Source organism: Oncorhynchus nerka, linkage group LG18 (genome assembly GCF_034236695.1).
Source record: "Oncorhynchus nerka isolate Pitt River linkage group LG18, Oner_Uvic_2.0, whole genome shotgun sequence".
In the NCBI taxonomy this organism is placed as follows: domain Eukaryota; kingdom Metazoa; phylum Chordata; class Actinopteri; order Salmoniformes; family Salmonidae; genus Oncorhynchus; species Oncorhynchus nerka.
The window spans coordinates 64,853,224-64,878,195 of record NC_088413.1 but is presented as its reverse complement, the minus strand read 5'-3'; the positions used below and the strand labels follow the sequence as shown (position 1 = coordinate 64,878,195).

At 43.6% G+C, this 24,972-nt stretch overlaps 1 protein-coding gene across 1 annotated transcript in view; it reads left to right on the top strand.

The window, feature by feature from the left end:
• Positions 1–24,972, top strand: part of dlgap2a (discs, large (Drosophila) homolog-associated protein 2a) — a 79,419-nt gene that overhangs the window by 24,632 nt on the left and 29,815 nt on the right. Inside the window, exons 3-5 of the mRNA XM_065004269.1 lie at positions 7,963–8,031; positions 21,194–21,380; positions 22,443–22,662. Coding sequence (XP_064860341.1) covers positions 7,963–8,031; positions 21,194–21,380; positions 22,443–22,662 — 476 coding nt within the window. The remainder of the gene's footprint in view (positions 1–7,962; positions 8,032–21,193; positions 21,381–22,442; positions 22,663–24,972) is intronic.

Below are 24,972 nucleotides of genomic sequence, written 5' to 3'. Positions count from 1 at the left end.
CCTGAGTTAATGTCCTCTCTAGACCTGGTAGATGTTTGGTAATGAAGAAACCATGATCTGACTACATACACGTGGCGTGGTTATAAGCAAGCTAGTCGCATCGACTACTTCCTTATCTCCTTCGCTCTGGTCTCAAACGTATCACAGTCTACCATTGCTGACCATTTACTTTCTGACCAGGCCCTTATTTATTTGTCTCTAACTACAGTAGAATATCCTAGAGGACCGGGTTATTTGGAAACTCAATCAATCACTGCTAAAAGATGAAGATTTAAAATTTTTTTTTTTTTTAACAGAATGTGGGATCAGCTGATCCTCTGATTGTCTGGGACACTTTCAAATGTGTATTCAGAGGCCATTCAATCAAGTAGTCATCATGGGGGAAAGCTACAGTGCCTTGCGAAAGTATTCGGCCCCCTTGAACTTTGCGACCTTTTGCCACATTTCAGGCTTCAAACATAAAGATATAAAACTGTATTTTTTTGTGAAGAATCAACAACAAGTGGGACACAATCATGAAGTGGAACGACATTTATTGGATATTTCAAACTTTTTTAACAAATCAAAAACTGAAAAATTGGGCGTGCAAAATTATTCAGCCCCTTTACTTTCAGTGCAGCAAACTCTCTCCAGAACTTCAGTGAGGATCTCTGAATGATCCAATGTTGACCTAAATGACTAATGATGATAAATACAATCCACCTGTGTGTAATCAAGTCTCCGTATAAATGCACCTGCACTGTGATAGTCTCAGAGGTCCGTTAAAAGCGCAGAGAGCATCATGAAGAACAAGGAACACACCAGGCAGGTCCGAGATACTGTTGTGAAGAAGTTTAAACCCGGATTTGGATACAAAAAGATTTCCCAAGCTTTAAACATCCCAAGGAGCACTGTGCAAGCGATAATATTGAAATGGAAGGAGTATCAGACCACTGCAAATCTATCAATACCTGGCCGTCCCTCTAAACTTTCAGCTCATACAAGGAGAATACTGATCAGAGATGCAGCCAAGAGGCCCATGATCACTCTGGATGAACTGCAGAGATCTACAGCTGGGGTGGGAGACTCTGTCCATAGGACAACAATCAGTCGTATATTGCACAAATCTGGCCTTTATGGAAGAGTGGCAAGAAGAAAGCCATTTCTTAAAGATATCCATAAAAAGTGTTGTTTAAAGTTTGCCACAAGCCACCTGGGAGACACACCAAACATGTGGAAGAAGGTGCTCTGGTCAGATGAAACCAAAATTGAACTTTTTGCCAACAATGCAAAACGTTATGTTTGGCGTAAAAGCAACACAGCTCATCACCCTGAACACGCCATCCCCACTGTCAAACATGGTGGTGGCAGCATCATGGTTTGGGCCTGCTTTTCTTCAGCAGGGACAGGGAAGATGGTTAAAATTGATGGGAAGATGGATGGAGCCAAATACAGGACCATTCTGGAAGAAAACCTGATGGAGTCTGCAAAAGACCTGAGACTGGGACGGAGATTTGTCTTCCAACAAGACAATGATCCAAAACATAAAGCAAAATCTACAAAGGAATGGTTCAAAAATAAACATATCCAGGTGTTAGAATGGCCAAGTCAAAGTCCAGACCTGAATCCAATCGAGAATCTGTGGAAAGAACTGAAAACTGCTGTTCACAAATGCTCTCCATCCAACCTCACTGAACTCGAGCTGTTTTGCAAGGAGGAATGGGAAAAAATGTCAGTCTCTCGATGTGCAAAACTGATAGAGACATACCCCAAGCGACTTACAGCTGTAATCGCAGCAAAAGGTGGCGCTACAAAGTATTAACTTAAGGGGGCTGAATAATTTTGCACGCCCAATTTTTCAGTTTTTGATTTGTTAAAAAAGTTTGAAATATCCAATAAATGTCGCTCCACTTCATGATTGTGTCCCACTTGTTGATGATTGGCAAAAGGTCGCAAAGTTCAAGGGGGCCGAATACTTTCGCAAGGCACTGTAGTTGCTAACTTTCGGGCAAAAGTACAAGAGCGGTTACTCCCTGTTGTACACAATTTTGTTATATTTCCACAAACAGTTATATCGGGGTGACTTAAGGGACAGATGCATCACGGTATACAATCTCTTTATTGCGCTGGGGAAGGTTTTCATTTTCAAAAAAATATATGAGTAATTAGATTCTTTCAAAATAACTGTCAAACAATATTATACACAAGAAGGATTGATTGCAAAAAAGTGGGAGGTCACAATATTTGACCCCCCAAAACCCCCCAAAAAGAAAAAAGACCAAAATAACTTGCAACAACAAAAAATGTTTTAGTCCCCCAAATGTGGGTGAAGGTGGGTTTGTAAAATAATACAAATTATTAGTATTATTTTGTCTAAGAAGTTTAAATAAAATGTTTACGTTTTAAAAGGCCTCTGTTGGTGTATACTGTATGTCATTGATGTTTGAAATCAATGTGTGAATACACGTCAGTGAGATAGGACACACACAAGCACCCATGCACACACCATTGCCCTTTATGGATCCTTTTATGTTTCCTGGCCACACAGCCCGCCTCAGAGTCCATTGACAACGACACAAGTATGGATACAGTTGATGAGGTTGCTCCTGTATTCACTGTAGACAGTGTTGGTCTCCCTCAGGGTTTCAAGGGTTTCAGTGTTGGGCTACCAAGTTCATCCCTGGCTGAATGCCTGCTGTGGTGGCTTTTCATTCATGGCTGAATGGACTGAATGAATCTCCCTGTCTGGCCATTTGTCTTCTTGTGTTGTGACACCTCAGGACTGCTCCAGTATTGCCTGTCTGTTGCTCCTATTGCAGCTATTTCAGTTTGAATTTGAATAATTATGAACGCAAAACAGTTTATATAACTTAATTGTTTTAGACCTTAGCTTAAAAATAAAATAAAGGTAAAATAAAAAGTATTGTCCAGATGTTGCTGCAGTATGGGGCTCCATGCAGGAGTGGTGCTGCTGGTATGAGTATAACGCTTTCATAATATCATGGCTCACTGCTTGTTTGCACTGAATTGAATTGGGTTTGAGGTTTGGGGTGTGTGTGCAAGGTTGGATTTCTGTTTCCACTTGAAGCAATTTCCTCTCCTGCTGGGTTGCAGCGGGTGTAAATTTGATGGCAGAGGTTCCTGGAGCTAATGGTGTTAAAGTGAGAACAGCCTTTGCGTTGTGTCACCTCCCTCTCATGGCTGACAGGGTGACTCTCTGTTCAGTCTCTCAACAATAACGAATATATTACCGTCACCAAGCCTGTCTCTAGGCCCGTTCAGCTGAAACGCCCCTCCACAAGAGGGGACTGACGTCTACGATCATCTTAATTAATAATCATTTACACCCCCCAAATATCCCCTGGGGTCCCGACCTAAGGACCTACAGACTGTAGACTAAGATGAATGGAATTTGTATATTGGATTTCTCGCCGCAATAAGAGGGACTTTCCAAACTGGTTTAATGGATGTATTAATGATGATGATGGGACTGGAATGGCATGTGGCAATTTAAAGCATTACTGCATAGCAGGATAATTAAGTTAATGAGTCAATCAGGCATGGTACACAGCGTCTGATAGCACTGTAGCATTTGATTGGGAAGCAGAGGAGCACTCCCCATCATTGGAGAGAAGCACAGTTTCTCTAATGGCTGCCTTCTCATCAAGAATGCGGGGGCAAGGTCTACAAAAACCAAGCCAATCAATCCCAGCTATTTTGGGCAGGTTTTATTATAACTTTTTTACCCTTCAAATTATGATTGGCCTCTTGAATAGTAGCCGTAATGAATAAAACTCCTGATGTGGCATAAGGCAATTAATTATTCATTCAGATTGTGATTGCGTATCATATGAACGCTTGTTGCTCACATCTCAAGGTCAGAGAAGAATCCCATTCCATTGATTAGTTGCTGTCTTTGTTTGCTGAGCTGTTCCCACAATACTTTAACTTTGTGTAAGTAGGCCTTGTGCTTGGATCTGTGTGGTACTTTCACTCATAGTTTAAGTCCTTGTTGTCTATAATGGTACAGTCATTGCACAACAGTAACTTTCCTCAACCTAGAAGGCTGAAATGGAGGCAAGCTGACTAACCAATATGGTACACTCTTAGGAGAAAGGGTTCCAAAAGGGTCTCCATTGGATTTTTCTACCTGTAACCAAAATGGTTCTAGAACCAAAAAGGGTCATTCAGAGGGTTCTCCTATAGATGAGGTAAGCATTCCATTGATCAGATTGGTGGATATTCATGAAATACATCATGATTTATGTATTGTAACAGGCCCACAATGTGCTTACTTAAGTAAATTTTTGATATATTTGGCTGTTTTTGTTTTTCAGGTTAAGATGAAGCGACTACGAAATGCTAACTCCCATTCGTATAAGCTGGTTAGCATAGCTAGCATACAGAAATCGTTGATGTTAGTCAAAGTTGTTTTTAACTGTAATGCAGTTGATTGGTAATGATGACATGAACATGTGTTGGGGTTGACATCCATACAAGCATTATTCTTTAAATACACATAATATGATTAATAGCCTAAGTTTTGCTGGGGAGCAATAGGAGACATCGGGATCTTTCCCCTACGGCCCTGTTACCCACGCGTTTTCATGGCAATTACATTGTTTTGGTCAAGTTTGATTTACTTCTTTACCGTATCTATGGGGATAGCCAAAGAACCCTTTTAGGTTCTAGATGGCACCTGTTTTCTAAGAGTGTATGTGCACAATATCCTTCTGCCACAGAAGCAGGCAAATGCTTAATTTGCTGTGTATCTGCTATTTATTTATATCTCCTACTGTATGCTCATGATGAAGGGGAAGTCTTATCATCATTAAACATTGATGATTATAATGGCTTTATAATGGGGCTTAAACACATTTGTAGGTCCCTCTGACTTCCTGATTTCCTTACTGTCTCCTGACCTCTGTTTTCTGGGATGATGGATGAGGCTAAACTTCACTGCTCATTATCTTCAGTCCCACTGACAGTAAACATTCAGACAATGTGATTATTCTCCATTGAGCTTCTCTGTTAGTTGTGGTTGTCTGCAATGCTGCCGGCCCTATATCCGCTCACCTTCCTGTTATAGAGCACACTCATTTCCCAGAAGTCCTAATTCCTGTGACTATTGCCCTCATCTGTTCAGGATGACTGTTAAATAGCCATCACTAGACGGCTACCACCCAGTTACTCAACCCGGCACCTTAGAGGCTCCTGCCCTATAAACATAGACATGGACATGGACATAGACTTTAATAATGTTTACGCACTTCTTTACTCATTTCATATGTATGTACTGTGTTCTATTCTACTGTATTTTAGTCAATGCCACTCTGACATTGCTCGTCCTAACATTTACATATTTCTTAAATCCATTCTTTAACTTTAGATTTGTGTGTATTGTTGTGAATTGTTAGATATTACTGCACTGTTGGACCTAGGAACACAAACATTTCGCTACACCTGCAATAACATCTGCTGAATATGTGTATGTGACCAATACAATTTGATTTGATGACTGTAAGTCGCTTTGGATAAAAGCCTCTGCTAAATGGCATATTAGGTACATCACCCCATTCACGAAAATGTTTTGCTCCTACAGACAGAGAGTCACGTGGACGTGACTAGCTATATAAAGCAGGTATACAGGCATCAAAACATTCACTTACTGTCCGATTGAACGTTAGAATGGGCAAAACGAGTGACCTAAGCGACTTTGAGAGTGGTATGATCGTCTGAGCCAGAGCACACCGGTTTCAGTAACTCAGAAACAGCCAGCCTCCTGGGCTTTTCACACTCAACAGTGTCTAGGGTTTACAGAGAATGGTGTGACAAACAAAAAACATCCAGTCAGCGGCAGTCCTGAGAGAGGTCAAAGGAGAATGGCAAGAATTGTGCAACCTACCAGGCGGGCCACAACCAGGCAAATAACAGAGCAGTACAACAGTGGTTTGCAGAACGGCATCTCGGAACTCATCTCGTTGGTCCTTGTCATTTATGGGTATTTTGCAGCAGACGACCACACCAGGTTCCACTCCTAAGGGCTAAAAACAAGAAGAAGCGGCTCCACTGGGCACAAGATCACCAACACTGGACAATTGAGGAGTGGAAAAACATTGGCTGTTCCGACGAACCCCGGTTCCTGTTGCATCATGCTGATGGCAGAGTCAGGATTTGACCATGGCTCCATCCTGCCTGGTGTCAACGGTTCAAGCTGGTGGCAGTGGTGTAAAGGTGTGGGTAATGTCTTCCAGGCATATATTAGGTCCCTTTATGCCAATTGAGCAACGTTTCCATGCCCAGAAGAATTCAGGCTGTTCTGGAGGCAAAGGGGGGTCTGACCCGGTACTAGATAGGTATACCTAATAAACGGTATATGATATTATTATTACACACTCATTGTACAAAACATTAGGAACACATGCTCTTTCCGTGACATAGACTGACCAGGTGAATCCAGGTGAAAGCCACGATCCCTTATGGATGTCACTTGTTACATCCACTTCAATCAGTGTAGATGAAGGGGAGGAGACAGGTTAAATAATGATTTTTATGCCTCGAGACAATTGAGACATGGATAGTGTATATGTGCCATTCAGAGGGTGAATGGGAAAGACAAAAGATTTAAGTGCTTTTGTACGGGTTATGGTAGTAGGTGCTAGACACACTGGTTAGTGTCAAGCACTGCAACGCTGCTGGGTTTTTCACACTCAACAGTTTCCCGTGTGTAACAAGAATGGTCCACCACCCAAAGGACATCCAGCTAACTAATACCCAGGCGTCCTCTACTGATGGGATAAGGTCACACAACTGTGGGAAGCACTGGAGTTAACATGGGCCAGCATCCCTGTGGAACACATTCAACACCCTGTAGAGTCCATGCCCTCGACGATTTGAGTCTGTTCTGAGGGAGAAAGGGGAAAGTGCAGCTCAATATTAGGAAGGTGTTCTTAATGTATTGTAACCTCAGTGTATTTTTCTATTATATATCACTCACATTCACTTACCTGCAGCATTTTCTCTCTCATTTGTGCTCTTACATTTGACTTCTCTCTTCGTGTTGGTAGAACTCAGTACAATGACTTTGTCTCAGCACAGTGTCTTTGTTTAACCACAAAGAGTACATCAGGCCAATTCACAGCCAGCATGAAAGGCAGACAGAGAGAGAGAGAGAGGCAGAGATTCACATCGTGCTATACAGTAGTTTCATATTGGCAAACAATGGGAAGTGCATTAGCAACAGTTGGAGACATTAAAGGCAATGTGCTGGGGAAGACATTATAAAGGGTTGTCTTTTTGTGAAACAGCTTATAGACATCTCTACCACGTAGAGATGATGGATAAAGCCATGCACATGATGTCCCTCAGTCAGTCAATGTGCTGCACTTTCATCTGATGTTGTCAGCTTAAAGCTGGAGCTGCTTTCAATGTTCATGGATAGAACTTTTAGTTGTATTTTACTCCTCAGTTTGTTCATTTACGTGCAACTAAATTGCCATTAGAAATGGCGTATTTATTCAAGACTTCATGGGTAAATGAGCCATTGCCGATAGGCCTACGTATTATTGCTGATGATCTTCTTAAGTGCAGTTTAGACTGATTTTGTTTTTGAATTGTACAACTGTCTGTATACCTAATGTTCATCAATACTAAAAGGCCTCATCTGTGTCATTATCGGTCAATTACTGTACATGAGGTAGTACTGTCTGCCATTAAGCACCACTGGCTGTCAGTCTACAACTCTAGCATCTTCCACATGACCATTAATACCATTAGTTGCTGTGGTCATCCTGTCCATAAACGTGTATTTGTATCACCCTAATGTTTGGAGTACTTTGGTTAACATCTCATGCAAACGTTTGATGTCCCCACAAAAATCTATCTGAAACCTTTGATGTTGTGCCGTGATCTCAGTCACACCTGCATCCATTGACTCCCACCAGCAATGGGTCTAGTAACACAGTTTCTTCTCTCTACCCACAGCTCTTACCGGGTGAATAAAATGAACAGTGACGTGTGTAACTACATCACCAATTTTGCTGCAGACTTGAGGTGAATACAAGCACGGTGTTCTCCCTCCCTACTGGTCAGGTTGAAGAGCCAGCTTGCGCTGAGCATTGCTGACAGACTCAATATGGAATCTCATACAGCAAACACTCACTGCTAGTCAATGAGAGGTCAGCAGTATAGACACATCATACAGCAAACACTCACTGCTAGTCAATGAGAGGTCAGCCATATAGACACCTCATACAGCAAACACTCACTGCAATTCAATGAGAAGTCAGCCAGGCCAATCTATCTCCTATTTCTCTAGCCGTACAGCACTGTTCAACACAATACAGTCTCTGTCTAACTTACCTCTTACTGTAGGTATACTGAGTGGGTTTGTCTTTAACTGATATTGAACATCGTCACAGTCGTAGCTGGTCTTGACCGGTGACTAATCTCTGTTTTTGATAGTATATTAGTTAGTTTAACTGAGCCTCTGAATCTGAATTCCCTTCTTTCCTAGGCTCATCTCTGGATGTAATCTGAACCAGGGAGAACTTTCTATACTGTGTATGAACAATTGATATAGTCTATGAATGAGTGTGCATAGAGCCAGTGCCAGGAGTCAGTGTAGTGTGTATGAGTGTGTGGGTAGAGTCTAGTGAGTGTGCATAGAGCCAGTGCCAGGAGTCAGTGTAGTGTGTATGAGTGTGTGGGTAGAGTCTAGTGAGTGTGCATAGAGCCAGTGCCAGGAGTCAGTGTAGTGTGTATGAGTGTGTGGGTAGAGTCTAGTGAGTGTGCATAGAGCCAGTGCCAGGAGTCAGTCTAGTGTGTATGAGTGTGTGGGTAGAGTCTAGTGAGTGTGCATAGAGCCAGTGCCAGGAGTCAGTGTAGTGTGTATGAGTGCGTGGGTAGAGTCTAGTGAGTGTGCATAGAGCCAGCGCCAGGAGTCAGTGTAGTGTGTATGAGTGCGTGGGTAGAGTCTAGTGAGTGTGCATAGAGCCAGCGCCAGGAGTCAGTCTAGTGTGTATGAGTGTGTGGGTAGAGTCTAGTGAGTGTGCATAGAGCCAGCGCCAGGAGTCAGTCTAGTGTGTATGAGTGCGTGGGTAGAGTCTAGTGAGTGTGCATAGAGCCAGCGCCAGGAGTCAGTGTAGTGTGTATGAGTGCGTGGGTAGAGTCTAGTGAGTGTGCATAGAGCCAGCGCCAGGAGTCAGTGTAGTGTGTATGAGTGCGTGGGTAGAGTCTAGTGAGTGTGCATAGAGCCAGTGCCAGGAGTCAGTGTAGTGTGTATGAGTGCGTGGGTAGAGTCTAGTGAGTGTGCATAGAGCCAGTGCCAGGAGTCAGTGTAGTGTGTATGAGTGCGTGGGTAGAGTCTAGTGAGTGTGCATAGAGCCAGTGCCAGGAGTCAGTGTAGTGTGTATGAGTGCGTGGGTAGAGTCTAGTGAGTGTGCATAGAGCCAGTGCCAGGAGTCAGTGTAGTGTGTATGAGTGTGTGGGTAGAGTCTAGTGACTGTACATAGAGCCAGCGCCAGGAGTCAGTCTAGTGTGTATGAGTGTGTGGGTAGAGTCTAGTGAGTGTGCATAGAGCCAGCGCCAGGAGTCAGTCTAGTGTGTATGAGTGTGTGGGTAGAGTCTAGTGAGTGTGCATAGAGCCAGAGCCAGGAGTCAGTGTAGTGTGTATGAGTGTGTGGGTAGAGTCTAGTGAGTGTGCATAGAGCCAGCGCCAGGAGTCAGTCTAGTGTGTATGAGTGTGTGGGTAGAGTCTAGTGAGTGTGCATAGAGCCAGCGCCAGGAGTCAGTCTAGTGTGTATGAGTGTGTGGGTAGAGTCTAGTGAGTGTGCATAGAGCCAGTGCCAGGAGTCAGTCTAGTGTGTATGAGTGTGTGGGTAGAGTCTAGTGAGTGTGCATAGAGCCAGTGCCAGGAGTCAGTGTAAATAAATGAAGATAAAGAAAGAAATAAGAAAGGGGGTTAATGTAAATAGTCCGGCTAGACATTTGATTAACTGTTCAGAAGTCTTTTATTTGATTTATTTTTAAACAGAAATATACAAATAAGAGTACATAAACCTAACAGGCAGGGTATTACATATCAAGATTCATTTTCAATTTGTTAAGTACTTTTATGGTGCGTATTGCTTTTTGTTTTTACATTTACTGATATTTTCAAAATAATATTTAAATTCTATCTGAAATAATGTGAAGAGGGGTTTGTTCTCTGCCCACTTCATTCTATGGATAAAGAATCTTCCATGAACGATAAACAAATGAACAATGGAAGTTAAATCAGGGTCCATATCATTTGGATCACACTAAAACATAACATCAGTCTCTCAGATTAACATTAATAATTGTTTCTTTTAAAATAAAATATTTTAACTCACTCCAAAATCTTCTGACATAAGAACAGTACCAAAATAAATGGCCAAGAGTTTCTGGGCCACAACCACAAAATACACATTTATTATCAATAGCTATTTTAAATCTGTGTATAATAAAGGTCTTTACAGGGTAGATTCTATTAATGAGTTTGTATGATACTTCAATCACCTTATTAGATATACAATATTTACCAGACAACAATGAAACTTTGTTCCAGTTCACTTGTCCTAGGGCTGCATTCCAGTACATTTTAGCAGAGGGAATAGTAACATATTGACATAGTTTCCGTACATACATGTTATTACATTTATAGTTTAAAATGTCAATTCCTTCTAATTGTATTGAGTCTACAAAATCCTCAACAGTTGCACTTGGAGTACTGTTATATTCTCCTAAAAGAAGAATAGCACCTTTCGGGACAGCTCTAACAACAATGTGATACTCCTCAGGAGTGAATGTAACATTGTGTGTTCTCATAAATTCTTGATAATCATATAGTTGGCCATCATTATTCAATAATTATATAACCAAAAAATGTTGTTGTCAAACCAGTTCTGGAAAAATAAAGACTTGTTTTTGTATTTTATGTCTTTATTATTCTAGATTGTATACCCATGTGGGGAGAATTTGGGTTCCAAGTTAGAAGTACTTGTTTATGACCTGGAGCCAGTGGGTTTGGCGACGAGTATGAAGCGGGGGCCAGCCAACGAGAGCGTACAGGTCGCAGTGGTGGGTAATATATGGGGCTTTGGTGACAAAACCGATGGCACTGTGATAGACGGCATCCAATTTATTGAGTAGAGTGTTGGAGGCTATTTTGTAAATGACATCGCCGAAGTCGAGGATCGGTAGGATGGTCAGTTTTACGAGGGTAGGTTTGGCAGCATGAGTGAAGGATGCTTTAATAGGAAGCCGATTCTAGATTTAATTTTGGATTGGAGATGTTTGATTTGAGTCTGGAAGGAGAGTTTACAGTCTAACCAGACACCTAGGTATTTGTCGTTGTCCACATATTCTAAGTCAGAACCGTCCAGAGTAATGATGCTGGACGGGCGAGCAGGTGCGGGCATCAATCGGTTGAAGAGCATGCATTTAGTTTTACTTGCATTTAAGGGCAGTTGGATGCCACAGAAGGAGAGTTGTAATGACATTGAAGTTCGTCTGGAGGTTAGTTAACACAGAGTCCAAAGAAGGGCCAGAGCTATACAGTATAGTGTCGTCTGCGTTGAGGTGGATCAGAGAATCACCAGCAGCAAGAGCGACATCATTGATGTATACAGAGAAGAGAGTCGGCCCGAGAATTGAACCCTGTGGCACCCCCATAGAGACTGCCAGAGGTCCAGACAACAGGCCCTCCGATTTGACACACTGAACTCTATCAGAGAAGTAGTTGGTGAACCAGGCGAGGCAATCATTTGAGAAACCAAGGCTGTTGAGTCTGCCGATAAGAATGTGGTGATTGACAGAGTCGAATGCCTTGGCCAGGTCGATGAATACGGCTGCACAGTATTGTCTCTTATCGATGGCAGTTATGATAGTGTTTAGGACCTTGAGCGTGGCTGAGGTGCACCCATGACCAGCTCGGAAGCCAGATATCATAGTGGAGAAGGTACAGTGGGATTCGAAATGGTCGGTGATCCGTTTGTTAACTTTGCTTTCGAAGACCTTAGAAAGGCAGGGTAGGATAGATATAGGTCTGTAGCAGTTTGGGTCTAGAGTGTCTCCCCCTTTGAAGAAGGGGATGACCGCGGCAGCTTTCCAATCTTTGGGGGATCTCAGACTATATGAAAGAGAGGTTGAACAGGCTAGTGATAGGGGTTGCAACAATTTCGTCAGATAATTTTAGAGAGAGAGGGTCCAGATTGTCTAGCCCGGCAAATTTTTAGGGGTCCAGATTTGGTAGCTCTTTCAGAACATCAGCTATCTGGATTTGGGTGAAGGAGAAATGGGGGAGGCTTTGGCCAGTTGCTGTGGGGAGTGGAGGGCTGTTGATCAGGGTAGGGGTAGCCAGGTAGAAAGCATGGCCAACAGTAGAAAAATGTTTATTGAAATTCTCAATTATAGTGGATTTATTGGTGTTGACAGTGTTTCCTAGCTTCAGTGCAGTGGGCAAGAGGTGCTCTTATTCCCCATGGACTTTACAGTGTCCCAGAACTTTTTTGAGTTTGCTACAGGATGCACATTTCTGCTTGAAATGTGCATATCACGGGGGCTATTCGATGCTAATGCAGAACGCCACAGGATGTTTTTGTGCTGGTCAAGGGCAGTCAGGTCTGGAGAGAACCAAGGGCTATATCTGTTCCTGGTTCAACATTTTTTGAACGGGGCATGCTTATTTAAAATGGCGAGGAAGGCACTTTTAAAGAATACCCAGGCGTCCTCTACTGATGGGATAAGGTCAACATCCTTCCAGGATACCCGGGCCAGGTCGATTAGAAAGGCCTGCTCGCTGAAGTGTTTTATGGAGCATTTGACAGTAATGAGGGGTGGTTGTTTGACTGTAGACCCATTACGGATCGCTGAGATCTTGGTTGAAAACAGCAGAGGTGTATTTAGAGGGCAAGTTGGTTAGGATGATATCTATGAGGGTGCCCATGTTTACGGATTTGGGTTTGTACCTGGTGGGTTCATTGATCATTTGTGTGAGATAGAGGGCATCAAGCTTAGATTGTAGGATGGCCGGGGTGGTAACCATGTCCCCGTTTAGGTCACCTAGCAGCACGAGCTCTGAAGATAGATGGGGGGCAATCAATTCACATATGGTGTCCAGGGTACAGCTGGGGGCAGAGGGTTGTCTATAGCAAGTGACGGTGAGAGACGTGTTTCTGGAACGGTGGATTTTTAAAAGTAGAAGCTCCAATTGTATTGGTACAGACCTGGATAGTATGACAGAACTCTGCAGGGTATCTCTGCAGTAGATTGCAACACCGCCCTCTTTGGCAGTTCTATCTTGTCGGAAAATGTTATAGTTAGGGATGGAAATTTCAGGGGTTTTGGTGGTCTTCTTAAGCCAGGATTCAGACACGGCTAGGACATCCGGGTTGGCAGAGTGTGCTAAAGCAGCGAATATGCATGTTAACATGCATGACACCAAGGCTTTTACAGTTACAGAAATCAACAAATGAAAGCACCGGGTAGTAGAAGTGATGCTAGGCACTGCAGGGCCTGGATTAACCTCTACATCACCAGAGGAACAGAGGAGGAGTAGGATAAGGGTACGGCTAAAGGCTATCAGAGCTGATCTTCTATTACGTACAGAACAGAGAGTAAAAGGAGCAGGTTTCTGTTGGAATATTAAATTAGGGATTATAGTCCAAATGCTATCCTTATTTCTTAAATGGTTCTGTATCCATTTGATCTTAAAGATTATAGAGGTTTTAAAATCCAGAGCATTCAATCCTCCCTCATTTTGGGTGCTACATATTACCGCTTTTCTTAAATACTTAAGTTTATTCCTCCATATGAAGTGAAATAATTTAGTATCAGCCATTTTAGTTCAGAAGTCTTATGGTTTGGGGATAGAAGCTGTTCAGGTACCTTTTGGTTCCAGACTTTTTACTCCGGTAGCGCTTGCTGTGCTGTAGCAGAGAAAACAGTCTATGACTTGGGTGACTGGAGTCTTTTAATTTTTTTTAGGCCTTCCTCTGACCCCGCCTGGTATAGAGGTCCTGGATGGCAGGGAGTTCGGCCCTGTGATGTACTGGCCGTACGCACTACCGTCTGTAGTCTTATGCCGAGCAGTTGCCATACCAAGCAGTGATGCAACCCATCAGGATGCTCTTATTTGTGCAGCTGTAGAACTTTTTGAGGATCTGAGGGCCCATGCCAAATCTTTTCAGCCTCCTGAGGGGGAAGAGCCATTGTTGTGCCCTCTGTATGACTGGGTTGGTGTGTTTGGACCATGATACAGTAGGTCCTTAGTGATGTGGACACCCAGGAAGCTCTCGCTCCACTACAGCCCTATCGATGTGAATGGGGGTGTGTTTGGCCCTCTGTTTCCTGTAATTCACAATAAGCTCCTTTGTTTTGCCAATGTTGAGGGAGAGATTGTTGTCTTGGCACAGGGAGTATAGTAGGTGGCTGAGCATGCACCCCTGGGGGCCTCTGTGTTGAAGGTCAGCATGGCGGAGGTGATGTTGCCTACCCTCAACACTAGGTGGTGGCACATCAGGAAGTCCAGGATCCAGTTGCAGAGGGAGGTGTTCATTCAAAGGGTCCTTAGCTTAGTGATGAGCTTGGAGGGTATTATGGTGTTGAACGCTGAGCTGTAGTCAATAAATAGCATTCTCACTTAGGTGTTCAATTTGTCCAGGTCGTAAAGTGAAGTGTGGAGTGCAATACAGATTGCGTCATCTGTGGATCTGTTGGAACTGTATGCAAATTAGATGGGGCCCAGCGTTTCTGGGATGATGGTGTTGATGTGAGCTATTACCACTTTCAAAGCATTTCATGGCTACAGATGTGATTTCTACACAGCGGTAGTCATTTAGACAGCTTACCTTGGTATTCTTAGGCACAGGGACCATGGTGGTCTGCTTGAAATATGTAGGTATTACAGACTGGGTCAGAGAAAGGTTGAAAATGTCCGTGAAGACACTTTCCAGTTGGTCAACGCATGCTCTGAGTACGCTTCCTGATAATCCATCTGGCCCTGCGGCCTTGTGAGCCTGATTCTACAGTTGTCTGGGACAGCTGGTGCTCTCACACATGGTTCAGTGTTGCTTGCCTCGAAGCGAGCATAGAAGGCATTTAGCTCGTCTGGTAGGCTTGCGTCACTGGGCAACTCTCGGCTGGGTTTCCTTTTGTCATCCGTGATAGTTTGCAAGCCCTGACACATCTTACGAGCGTTGGAGCTGGTGTAGTAGGATTCGATCTTAGTCCTGTATTAAGGCTTAGCCTGTTTGATGGTTCGTCTGAGGGTGTAGTGGGACTTCTTATAAGTGTGCAGATTTGTGTCCCTCTCCTTGAAAGCGGCAGCTCTAGCTTTTAGCTCAGTGAAGATGTTGCTTTTAATCCATGACTTCTGGTTAGGATATGTACGTACGGTCACTGTGGGGAAATGTTGTAAATGCACTTATTAATGAAGCTGTTGACTGATGTGGTAAACTCCTTAACTTGTCTAGGACTGGGGTTCCGCTAGCCAACAGCCAATGAAATTGCAGGGCGCCAAATACAAATCAACAGAAATCTCATAAATCAAATTTCTCAAACATACAAGTATTAGGCACCATTTTAAAGATGCAATTCTCGTTAATCCAGCCACGGTGTCCGATTTCAAAAATGCTTTACAGCATCGAAAGCTCCACAAACGATTATGTTAGGTCACCACCAACTCACAGAAAAACCCAGCCATTTTTCCAGCCAAAGAGAGGAGTCACAAAAAGCACAAATAGAGATAAAATGAATCACTAACCTTTGATGATCTTCATCAGATGACACTCATAGGACTTCATGTTTGTTCGGTAAAGTTCATATTTATATCCCAAAATCTTATTTTACATTGGCGTGTTACGTTTAGTAGTTCCAAAACATGCAGTGATATTTTTTTATTTTTTTATTTTTTTATTTCACCTTTATTTAACCAGGTAGGCTAGTTGAGAACAAGTTCTCATTTGCAACTGCGACCTGGCCAAGATAAAGCATAGCAGTGTGAACAGACAACACAGAGTTACACATGGAGTAAACAATTAACAAGTCAATAACACAGTAGAAAAAAAAAATGGGCAGTCTATATACAATGTGTGCAAAAGGCATGAGGAGGTAGGCGAATAATACAATTTTGCAGATTAACACTAGGGTGATAAATGATCAGATGGTCATGTACAGGTAGAGATATTGGTGTGCAAAAGAGCAGAAAAGTAAATAAATAAATAAAAAAAACAGTATAAAAACAGTATGGGAATGAGGTAGGTGAAAATGGGTGAAATCGAGGATCGGTAGGATAGTCAGTTTTACTAGGGTAAGCTTGGCGGCGTGAGTGAAGGAGGCTTTGTTGCGGAATAGAAAGCCGACTCTTGATTTGATTTTCGATTGGAGATGTTTGATATGCGTCTGGAAGGAGAGTTTGCAGTCTAGCCAGACACCTAGGTACTTATAGATGTCCACATATTCAAGGTCGGAACCATCCAGGGTGGTGATGCTAGTCGGGCATGCGGGTGCAGGCAGCGATCGGTTGAAAAGCATGCATTTGGTTTTACTCGCGTTTAAGAGCAGTTGGAGGCCACGGAAGGAGTGCTGTATGGCATTGAAGCTCGTTTGGAGGTTAGATAGCACAGTGTCCAATGACGGGCCGAAAGTATATAGAATGGTGTCGTCTGCGTAGAGGTGGATCAGGGAATCGCCCGCAGCAAGAGCAACATCATTGATATATACAGAGAAAAGAGTCGGCCCGAGAATTGAACCCTGTGGCACCCCCATAGAGACTGCCAGAGGACCGGACAGCATGCCCTCCGATTTGACACACTGAACTCTGTCTGCAAAGTAATTGGTGAACCAGGCAAGGCAGTCATCCGAGAAACCGAGGCTATTGAGTCTGCCGATAAGAATATGGTGATTGACAGAGTCGAAAGCCTTGGCGAGGTCGATGAAGACGGCTGCACAGTACTGTCTTTTATCGATGGCGGTTATGATATCATTTAGTACCTTGAGCGTGGCTGAGGTGCACCAGTGATCGGCTCGGAAACCAGATTGCACAGCGGAGAAGGTACGGTGGGATTCGAGATGGTCAGTGACCTGTTTGTTGACTTGGCTTTCGAAGACCTTAGATAGGCAGGGCAGGATGGATATAGGTCTATAGCAGTTTGGGTCCAGGGTGTCTCCCCATTTGAAGAGGGGGATGACTGCGGCAGCTTTCCAATCCTTGGGGATCTCAGACGATATGAAAGAGAGGTTGAACAGGCTGGTAATAGGGGTTGCGACAATGGCGGCAGATAGTTTCAGAAATAGAGGGTCCAGATTGTCAAGCCCAGCTGATTTGTACGGGTCTAGGTTTTGCAGCTCTTTCAGAACATCTGCTATCTGGATTTGGGTAAAGGAGAACCTGGAGAGGCTTGGGCGAGGAGCTGCGGGGGGCGGAGCTGTTGGCCGAGGTTGGAGTAGCCAGGCGGAAGGCATGGCCGGCCGTTGAGAAGTGCTTATTGAAGCTTTCGATAATCGTGGATTTATCGGTGGAGACCGTGTTACCTAGCCTCAGTGCAGTGGGCAGCTGGGAGGAGGTGCTCTTGTTCTCCATGGACTTCACAGTGTCCCAGAACTTTTGGAGTTGGAGCTACAGGATGCAAACTTCTGCCTGAAGAAGCTGGCCTTAGCTTTCCTGACTGACTGCGTGTATTGGTTCCTGACTTCCCTGAACAGTTGCATATCACGGGGGCTATTCGATGCTATTGCAGTCCGCCACAGGATGTTTTTGTGCTGGTCGAGGGCAGTCAGGTCTGGAGTGAACCAAGGGCTGTATCTGTTCTTGGTTCTGCATTTTTTGAACGGAGCATGCTTATCTAAAATGGTGAGGAAGTTACTTTTAAAGAATGACCAGGCATCCTCAACTGACGGGATGAGGTCAATGTCCTTCCAGGATACCCGGGCCAGGTCGATTAGAAAGGCCTGCTCACAGAAGTGTTTTAGGGAGCGTTTGACAGTGATGAGGGGTGGTCGTTTGACTGCGGCTCCGTGGCGGATACAGGCAATGAGGCAGTGATCGCTGAGATCCTGGTTGAAGACAGCGGAGGTGTATTTGGAGGGCCAGTTGGTCAGGATGACGTCTATGAGGGTGCCCTTGTTTACAGAGTTAGGGTTGTACCTGGTGGGTTCCTTGATGATTTGAGTGAGATTGAGGGCATCTAGCTTACATTGTAGGACTGCTGGGGTGTTAAGCATATCCCAGTTTAGGTCACCTAACAGAACAAACTCTGAAGCTAGATGGGGGCGATCAATTCACAAATGGTGTCCAGGGCACAGCTGGGAGCTGAGGGTGGTCGGTAGCAGGCGGCAACAGTGAGAGACTTATTTCTGGAGAGGGTAATTTTCAAAATTAGTAGTTCGAACTGTTTGGGTATGGACCTGGAAAGTATGACATTACTTTGCAGGCTATCTCTGCAGTAGACTGCAACTCCGCCCCCTTTGGTAGTTCTATCTTGACGGAAGATGTTATAGTTGGGTATGGAAATCTCTGAATTTTTGGTGGCCTTCCTGAGCCAGGATTCAGACACGGCAAGGACATCAGGGTTAGCAGAGTGTGCTAAAGCAGTGAGTAAAACAAACTTCTGATGTTGACATGCATGAAACCAAGGCTTTTTCGATCACAGAAGTCAACAAATGAGGGTACCTGGGGACATGCAGGGCCTGGGTTTACCTCCACATCACCCGCGGAACAGAGAAGGAGTAGTATGAGGGTGCGGCTAAAGGCTATCAAAACTGGTCGCCTAGAGCGTTGGGGGCAGAGGATAAGAGGAGCAGGTTTCTGGGCATGGTAGAATATATTCAGGGCATAATGCGCAGACAGGGGTATGGTGGGGTGCGGGTACAGCGGAGGTAAGCACAGGCACTGGGTGATGATGAGAGAGGTTGTATCTCTGGACATGCTGGTTGTAATGGGTGAGGTCACCGCATGTGTGGGAGGTGGGACAAAGGAGGTAACAGGGGTATGCAGAGTGGGTCTAGGGCTCCATTGTGAACTAAAACAATGATAACTAACCTGAACAACAGTATACAAGGCATATTGACATCTGAGAGAGACATACAGCGAGGCATACAGTAATCACAGGTGTTGAATTTGGAAAGCTAGCTAAAAACAGTAGGCGAGGCTAATCCGCTAGCACAACAAACAGCAGGTAAAATGGCGTTGACTAGGCAACGGGGCCGACAGGTAAGACAAACAAGCAGAAAGGAGTACCGTGATTAATGGACATATTGCAGAGAGCCACATGAATTCACAGAAATACTCATTACAAATGTAGATGAAAATACAATTGTTAGACATGGAAATATAGATACAAAATTTCAAAAAAACTTTACGGAAAAAGCATAATCTGAGAACGGCGCTCAGAGCCCAAACCAGCCAGAGAAATATCCACATTGTTGGGTAGTCAACATTATTCATAAATAGCATTATAAATATTCACTTACCTTTGATGATCTTCATCAGAATGCACTCCCAGGAATCGCAGTTCCACAATATATGTTTGTTTTGTTCGATAATGTCCATCATTTATGTCCATTTATGTCCAATATCTTCTTTTGTTAGGGTGTTTGGTAAACAAATCCAAATGCGCGATCTGGTCCATTCGGACGAAACGTTCAAAAAGTTATATTACAGGTCGAAGAAACTTGTGAAACTAAGTATAGAATCAATCTTTAGGATGTTTTTATCATTAAAGTTCAATAATGTTCCAACCGGAGAATTCCATTGTCTGTAGAAAAGCAATGGAACGAGAGCTACCTCTCAAGTGAAAGCGCGTGACTGAGAACGAGGCTGTAGGCAGACCACTGACTCAAAGAGCTGTCATCCGGTCCCACATCACAGTAGCAGCCCGAAAAACAACATTCTAATGACGGAAGCCTTAGGAAGTGCAACATGACCAATATCCCACTGTGTATTCAATAGGGGTGACTTCAAAAACTACAAACCTCAGATTTCCCACTTCCTGTTTGTTTTTTTCTCAGGTTTTTGCCTGCCATATGAGTTCTGTTATACTCACATACATCATTCAAACAGTTTTAGAAACTTCAGAGGGTTTTCTATCCAATACTAATAATGATATGCATATATTAGCATCTGAGACTGAGTAGGAGGCAGTTCACTCTGGGCACGCTATTCATCCAAAAGTGAAAATGCTGCCCCCTACCCCAAAGAAGTTATTAATGCCATCGGATGAATCCCAGAACATATTCCAGTCTGTGCTAGAGAAACAGTCCTGTAGCTTAGCATCCGCTTCATCTTACCACTTCCGTATTGATTGTGTCGTTGGTACTTCCTGTTTGAGTTTTTGCTTGTGAGCAGGAATCTGGAGGATAGAGTTATGGTCCGATTTGCCAAATGGAGAGCGGTAGAGAGCTTTGTATGCATCTCTGTGACGGCGTGAGTGAAGGCTGTTTCCCTTATGGGGAAGCAAATTTAATTGACCTGGCTGACACTCTCCTGCTATCTTAGAAATGCTTGCTCTGCTTGCTAACTAGCTCCTCATTTGCATTTCCCTCATCTCCAAGCATTGATTGGCTGTTTCAGCACAATAGCAAATCGAATTGCCATTTCGGGGACACTGTTGAACACAGCAATGATTTAGTGGAGGGAGGAAGATCCCCCCTCTCTTGGTCAATGCAATGTCATAATCAGTCTCAGTCTGAAGTTCAGCTCACCCAGAGGATGCCTGCCGTGAAGTAATTAACACTTAACTGTTTTATTCCCTTTTGTAAGACCTGTGGCCATGTGACAAATTTGTCAAACTATGTTTACTTAAAATTATTAAGCCAATTTCTACGACCCCTTTACAAGTATAATAATCTCCCTTTCTATCTATTTGTGTCTCTACCATCTCTCTCTCTCTGTCGTCTCTCTCTGCCGTCTCTCTCTATGTCGTCTCTGTCCTCTCTCACTCTGCCATCTCTCTCTCTCTCTCTCTCTCTGTCGTCTCTGTCCTCTCTCTCTCTGTCGTCTCTCTCTCTCTCTCTCTCTCTCTCTGTCGTCTCTCTCTGCCGTCTCTGTCTCTGTCGTCTCTGTCCTCTCACTCTGCCATCTCTCTCTCTCTCTCTCTGCAATCTCTCTCTGTCGTCTCTCTTTCTCTCTCTCTCTCTCTCTCTCTCTCTCGCTCTGTTGTCTCTCTCTCTCTGTCGTCTCTATCTCTCCATTCAGTCAGAGCTTCCAGGTGCAGGCTTCCAGAGACATGCACCCCCACCCCAGCTTGGCCCTGGAGCCCTCCACCATCTATAACTACCGGCAGCCACCTCTCCCAACAGCCCAATTCCGCTCCAGGAACCAGAGTTACATGCGGGCAATCAGCACTCTCAGCCAGGCCAGCTGTGTTAGCCAGGTCAGCCAGGTGAGTCTCTGGCCTATAGCAATGATATTTACAAGATATAATCATTGTATTATGTCAGATATCGTGACGGACGTCTGTTTCGCGTTAGAATGAAGCCACCCGTCGGAAGACAATGGGATATTATATGATGTTCCATACTGTAGCTCGCGATCCTTCTCTCTTCCTTCATTCAGTCTTGACCCTCCCTTAGATGCATATACTTTTATCAAACTTTCTTACCCCCCTCATGTATTTGTGCATTTGTGCAAAATTGAGTCTTGAGTCTTTTATGTGTCTGGTTGATATTCATTTAAGATCTAAATCTCGCTCTTAAAGTCGGAGTGTATTGATTTGTCCCAAGTCTTAAAAGCTCAACCTCTCTCCCGCTAATTCTCTGGCTTTATCTCTGCCTCCACGGCACCCTGCTGAGGTTATTACAAGATTATATATCTCGCAATAGAACAGGATCCTTATCTACAATTCTCAGGATTGCCAAATGGGAATGGTGAGATACACATCGGACCATTTAAACTTCCTTAAATTGATATCTCTATATCGCAAGATGCACTTCTGTCTCAGGATATTAAGATTGCCAAATAATGGTTCTGTTGAGATCAGGACACATTGTCTCTGGGGATTCAGAGGGAACTAACACTCATACAGTATGCTATGCCACTAGAATATGTCACCTTGACTTCCTCTAATCCTTTACACATTTCAACATAGATCTAGCTTTCAGAATGCATTATTTAGGCAACTGTGGCAAACTGGAGGAATTGAGAAAAACAAAAAACAACAAACAAAAAACATTGTCCTGGTGAGCAAGTCATATGCTTGACATTTCTCTAAGTAATTGCGCATCAAGACAATACTCAAATGAACAATACATTTGCAGACGTTCTCCTTTTCAAACATTTGCTCTCCTGGAAATTAGCTGGTAGCCATTTCAAGTAAACACTTTTTTATTCAAAGGAAGAAAAGAACATAACATCAAACGTTGTATACAACCAATTAATGTTTTCCCACAAAGACAAGAACTTTCATTGCATTGACCCTTTCTCACCCTGCTGTTCTCTCCTCCAGGTGAGTGAGACAGAGATAAACGGTCAGTTTGAGTCAGTCTGTGAGTCGGTGTTCAGTGAGCTGGAATCTCAGGCTGTGGAGGCTCTGGACCTGCCCGGCTGTTTCCGGACACGGAGCCACAGCTACTTGAGGGCCATCCAGGCTGGCTACTCCCAGGATGATGACTGCATCCCCACCATGACCTCCTCCACCCTCACCTCTACCATCAGGGCCACAGCAGGTCAGAACAACAGGGGAGGAGGGGACTGCACCACATTAACAGATACAACACATACTGTATACAGTAGAGTATGAACACTATTGAGATGACAGCTGATCTCTGATTCCAAAGTGGATGATAAGTTGATATAGCCATGCAAAGTAAACCTTATACACAAGGGTACAGTTCCCTTTTGTAAATATCAAAATGTTATATCAAGTGAGAATTAAGACATTAACAACATGCACATGACATTTCCTGTGATGCTCTGCTCTTGAAGTGCTTTATGAAATGGCTCCATACATCTGCATGAACCACTTTTACATATTTCCTGATTGTTGATATATACAGAGCATATTCAAGTATAGTTTATGAGTTGCTTTGAGTCAATCCATCATATTGCATTTTCAATTCAGTCATTCATATTCTCATTCCACATAATATCAGAGAGTGAAGATATGAACCCTATTGAAATGATTCTGCAGGCACATGAAGTGAACATTATATCACGAGACCTTTTCAGATTAAGTGAGGATGGATTGTTTTTTCTCCCTCGTTGCTGTTTCCTTACTATAGCTTTTTCTTTTAGTTGATGGACTTAATCGCCTTCAGCACAATCTGGCTCTATACCTTATTTCATGATAAGCCACAGATACTTTGCGTGTGTTCTCAGCTGAAACTCTGGGCAGGGGAAATAGTGCTCAGATGAACAGTCCTTCAACTCCAGAGTCTTAATGACTGAATGGGTTTACGACAGCTTTATCTACCTGTACTTACAAACCACATTGTGATGCATACACGTTGTTGCCACAGCAACGGCTTTGAGTTTTCTCTCCCACAGATTCTCCAGTTCAGTTCCCACAGATTCTCCAGTTCAATTCCCACAGATTCTCCAGTTCAATTCCCACAGCTTCACCAGTTCAGTTCCCACAGATTCTCCAGTTCAGTTCCCACAGATTCTCCAGTTCAGCTCCCACAGGTTCTCCAGTTCAGTTCCCACAGGTTCTCCAGTTCAATTCCCACAGATTCTGGTGTCTCATGTGGCAGGTAATGACTGCACTGGCCAATACAATTGAGGTCACAAAAACAAGAGTTATATTTTTTTATGTGGAATAAAATAAACTGCGAATATGACACTGAGTGAATCAAAATCATTTCAGCAAACGGTCCTGTAAGGTCACCTACTTCGCCAGAGGATAAACCGTAGCAATGACATTGTTTCCCATTTCTGGATAGACACAAAAACAACAACATCCTTCCCCTGGTAAAGAAGTGAAGACCCATTCTTTCTACCGGGGAGTTCTACCAATGATATTAGGGAGGGGTCAGAGAAGGTGTGGGCATCTGGAGAGTTGTGCATTTGACAGATTTTCACCAGTTATTTACACTGCTTTCTCAACAAACTAAAACATAATCTTTAAATTTGTCATGGCAATTTCATGCAATCTATGGTGTGGAGGATGGGGTGTTTCTGATGTCAGGAATCTTTGGACGATTGGTTCCACCCTCTGACTTCAGGTAGATAGGTCATACTGGACCTCATGATGTTCAATAGGGTTCATATACTTCCTGATAGTGGTTGGGGATGTGTTGCTCATCTTTGCTTCTTTTCAGTGCACAAAGTTACACCTGTATCATATCTGTGGTGAAGGTATGAATACCATACATACAGTAGGTTTTTACAGTATCTTGTTCTTTGTCATGTGTTTTGGGGTCTGTCTTTGTGCAGTGAAAAGATGAGAAGCATGCAAGAGCATGATACAGTTTCATTTGAGATTGAGAAGGCAGTGTAAACTATAATCAGAAATATGAGTCAAAATGGGACTATGAACTTTTAGTGTAATATTGATAACCAAAATGTTTTATTTTCCGAAAGGTTTCCTTATGTAGCTTCGTAGATCCAAGGAAAGACTATAATAATGATTTTTAGACACTGAAGATATGAGACCATTTCAAGTCTTATTTTGACTCATACATTCCTTAACTTAAAAACTGCATGACTTGATGTCTGTGCTTGGTGGCTAACACTAGCACATTCTCTCCAGCTGCTCACACCTGTGACCTGACGACATACTACACATATTTACCTTTGTCTTCCAGAGGGAAAATATGCACAGGAAGCCACTAGCTTACCTGAGTACCAGGCCAGTGTACGTCGAGACGTAGCAGACATAGTCCCATTGGCCCATGACGATCTAGGCTGCCCTATCAGAAGAAACAGACTGTACCTCCAAGACAGTACCGGTGCCACAGCCAAACCTCAATCTGGGCCCCCTGATTCACCCAGCCTGTTCAGGCCCCCTAAACCTAGCTTCCAGGCCCCAGAGAGGC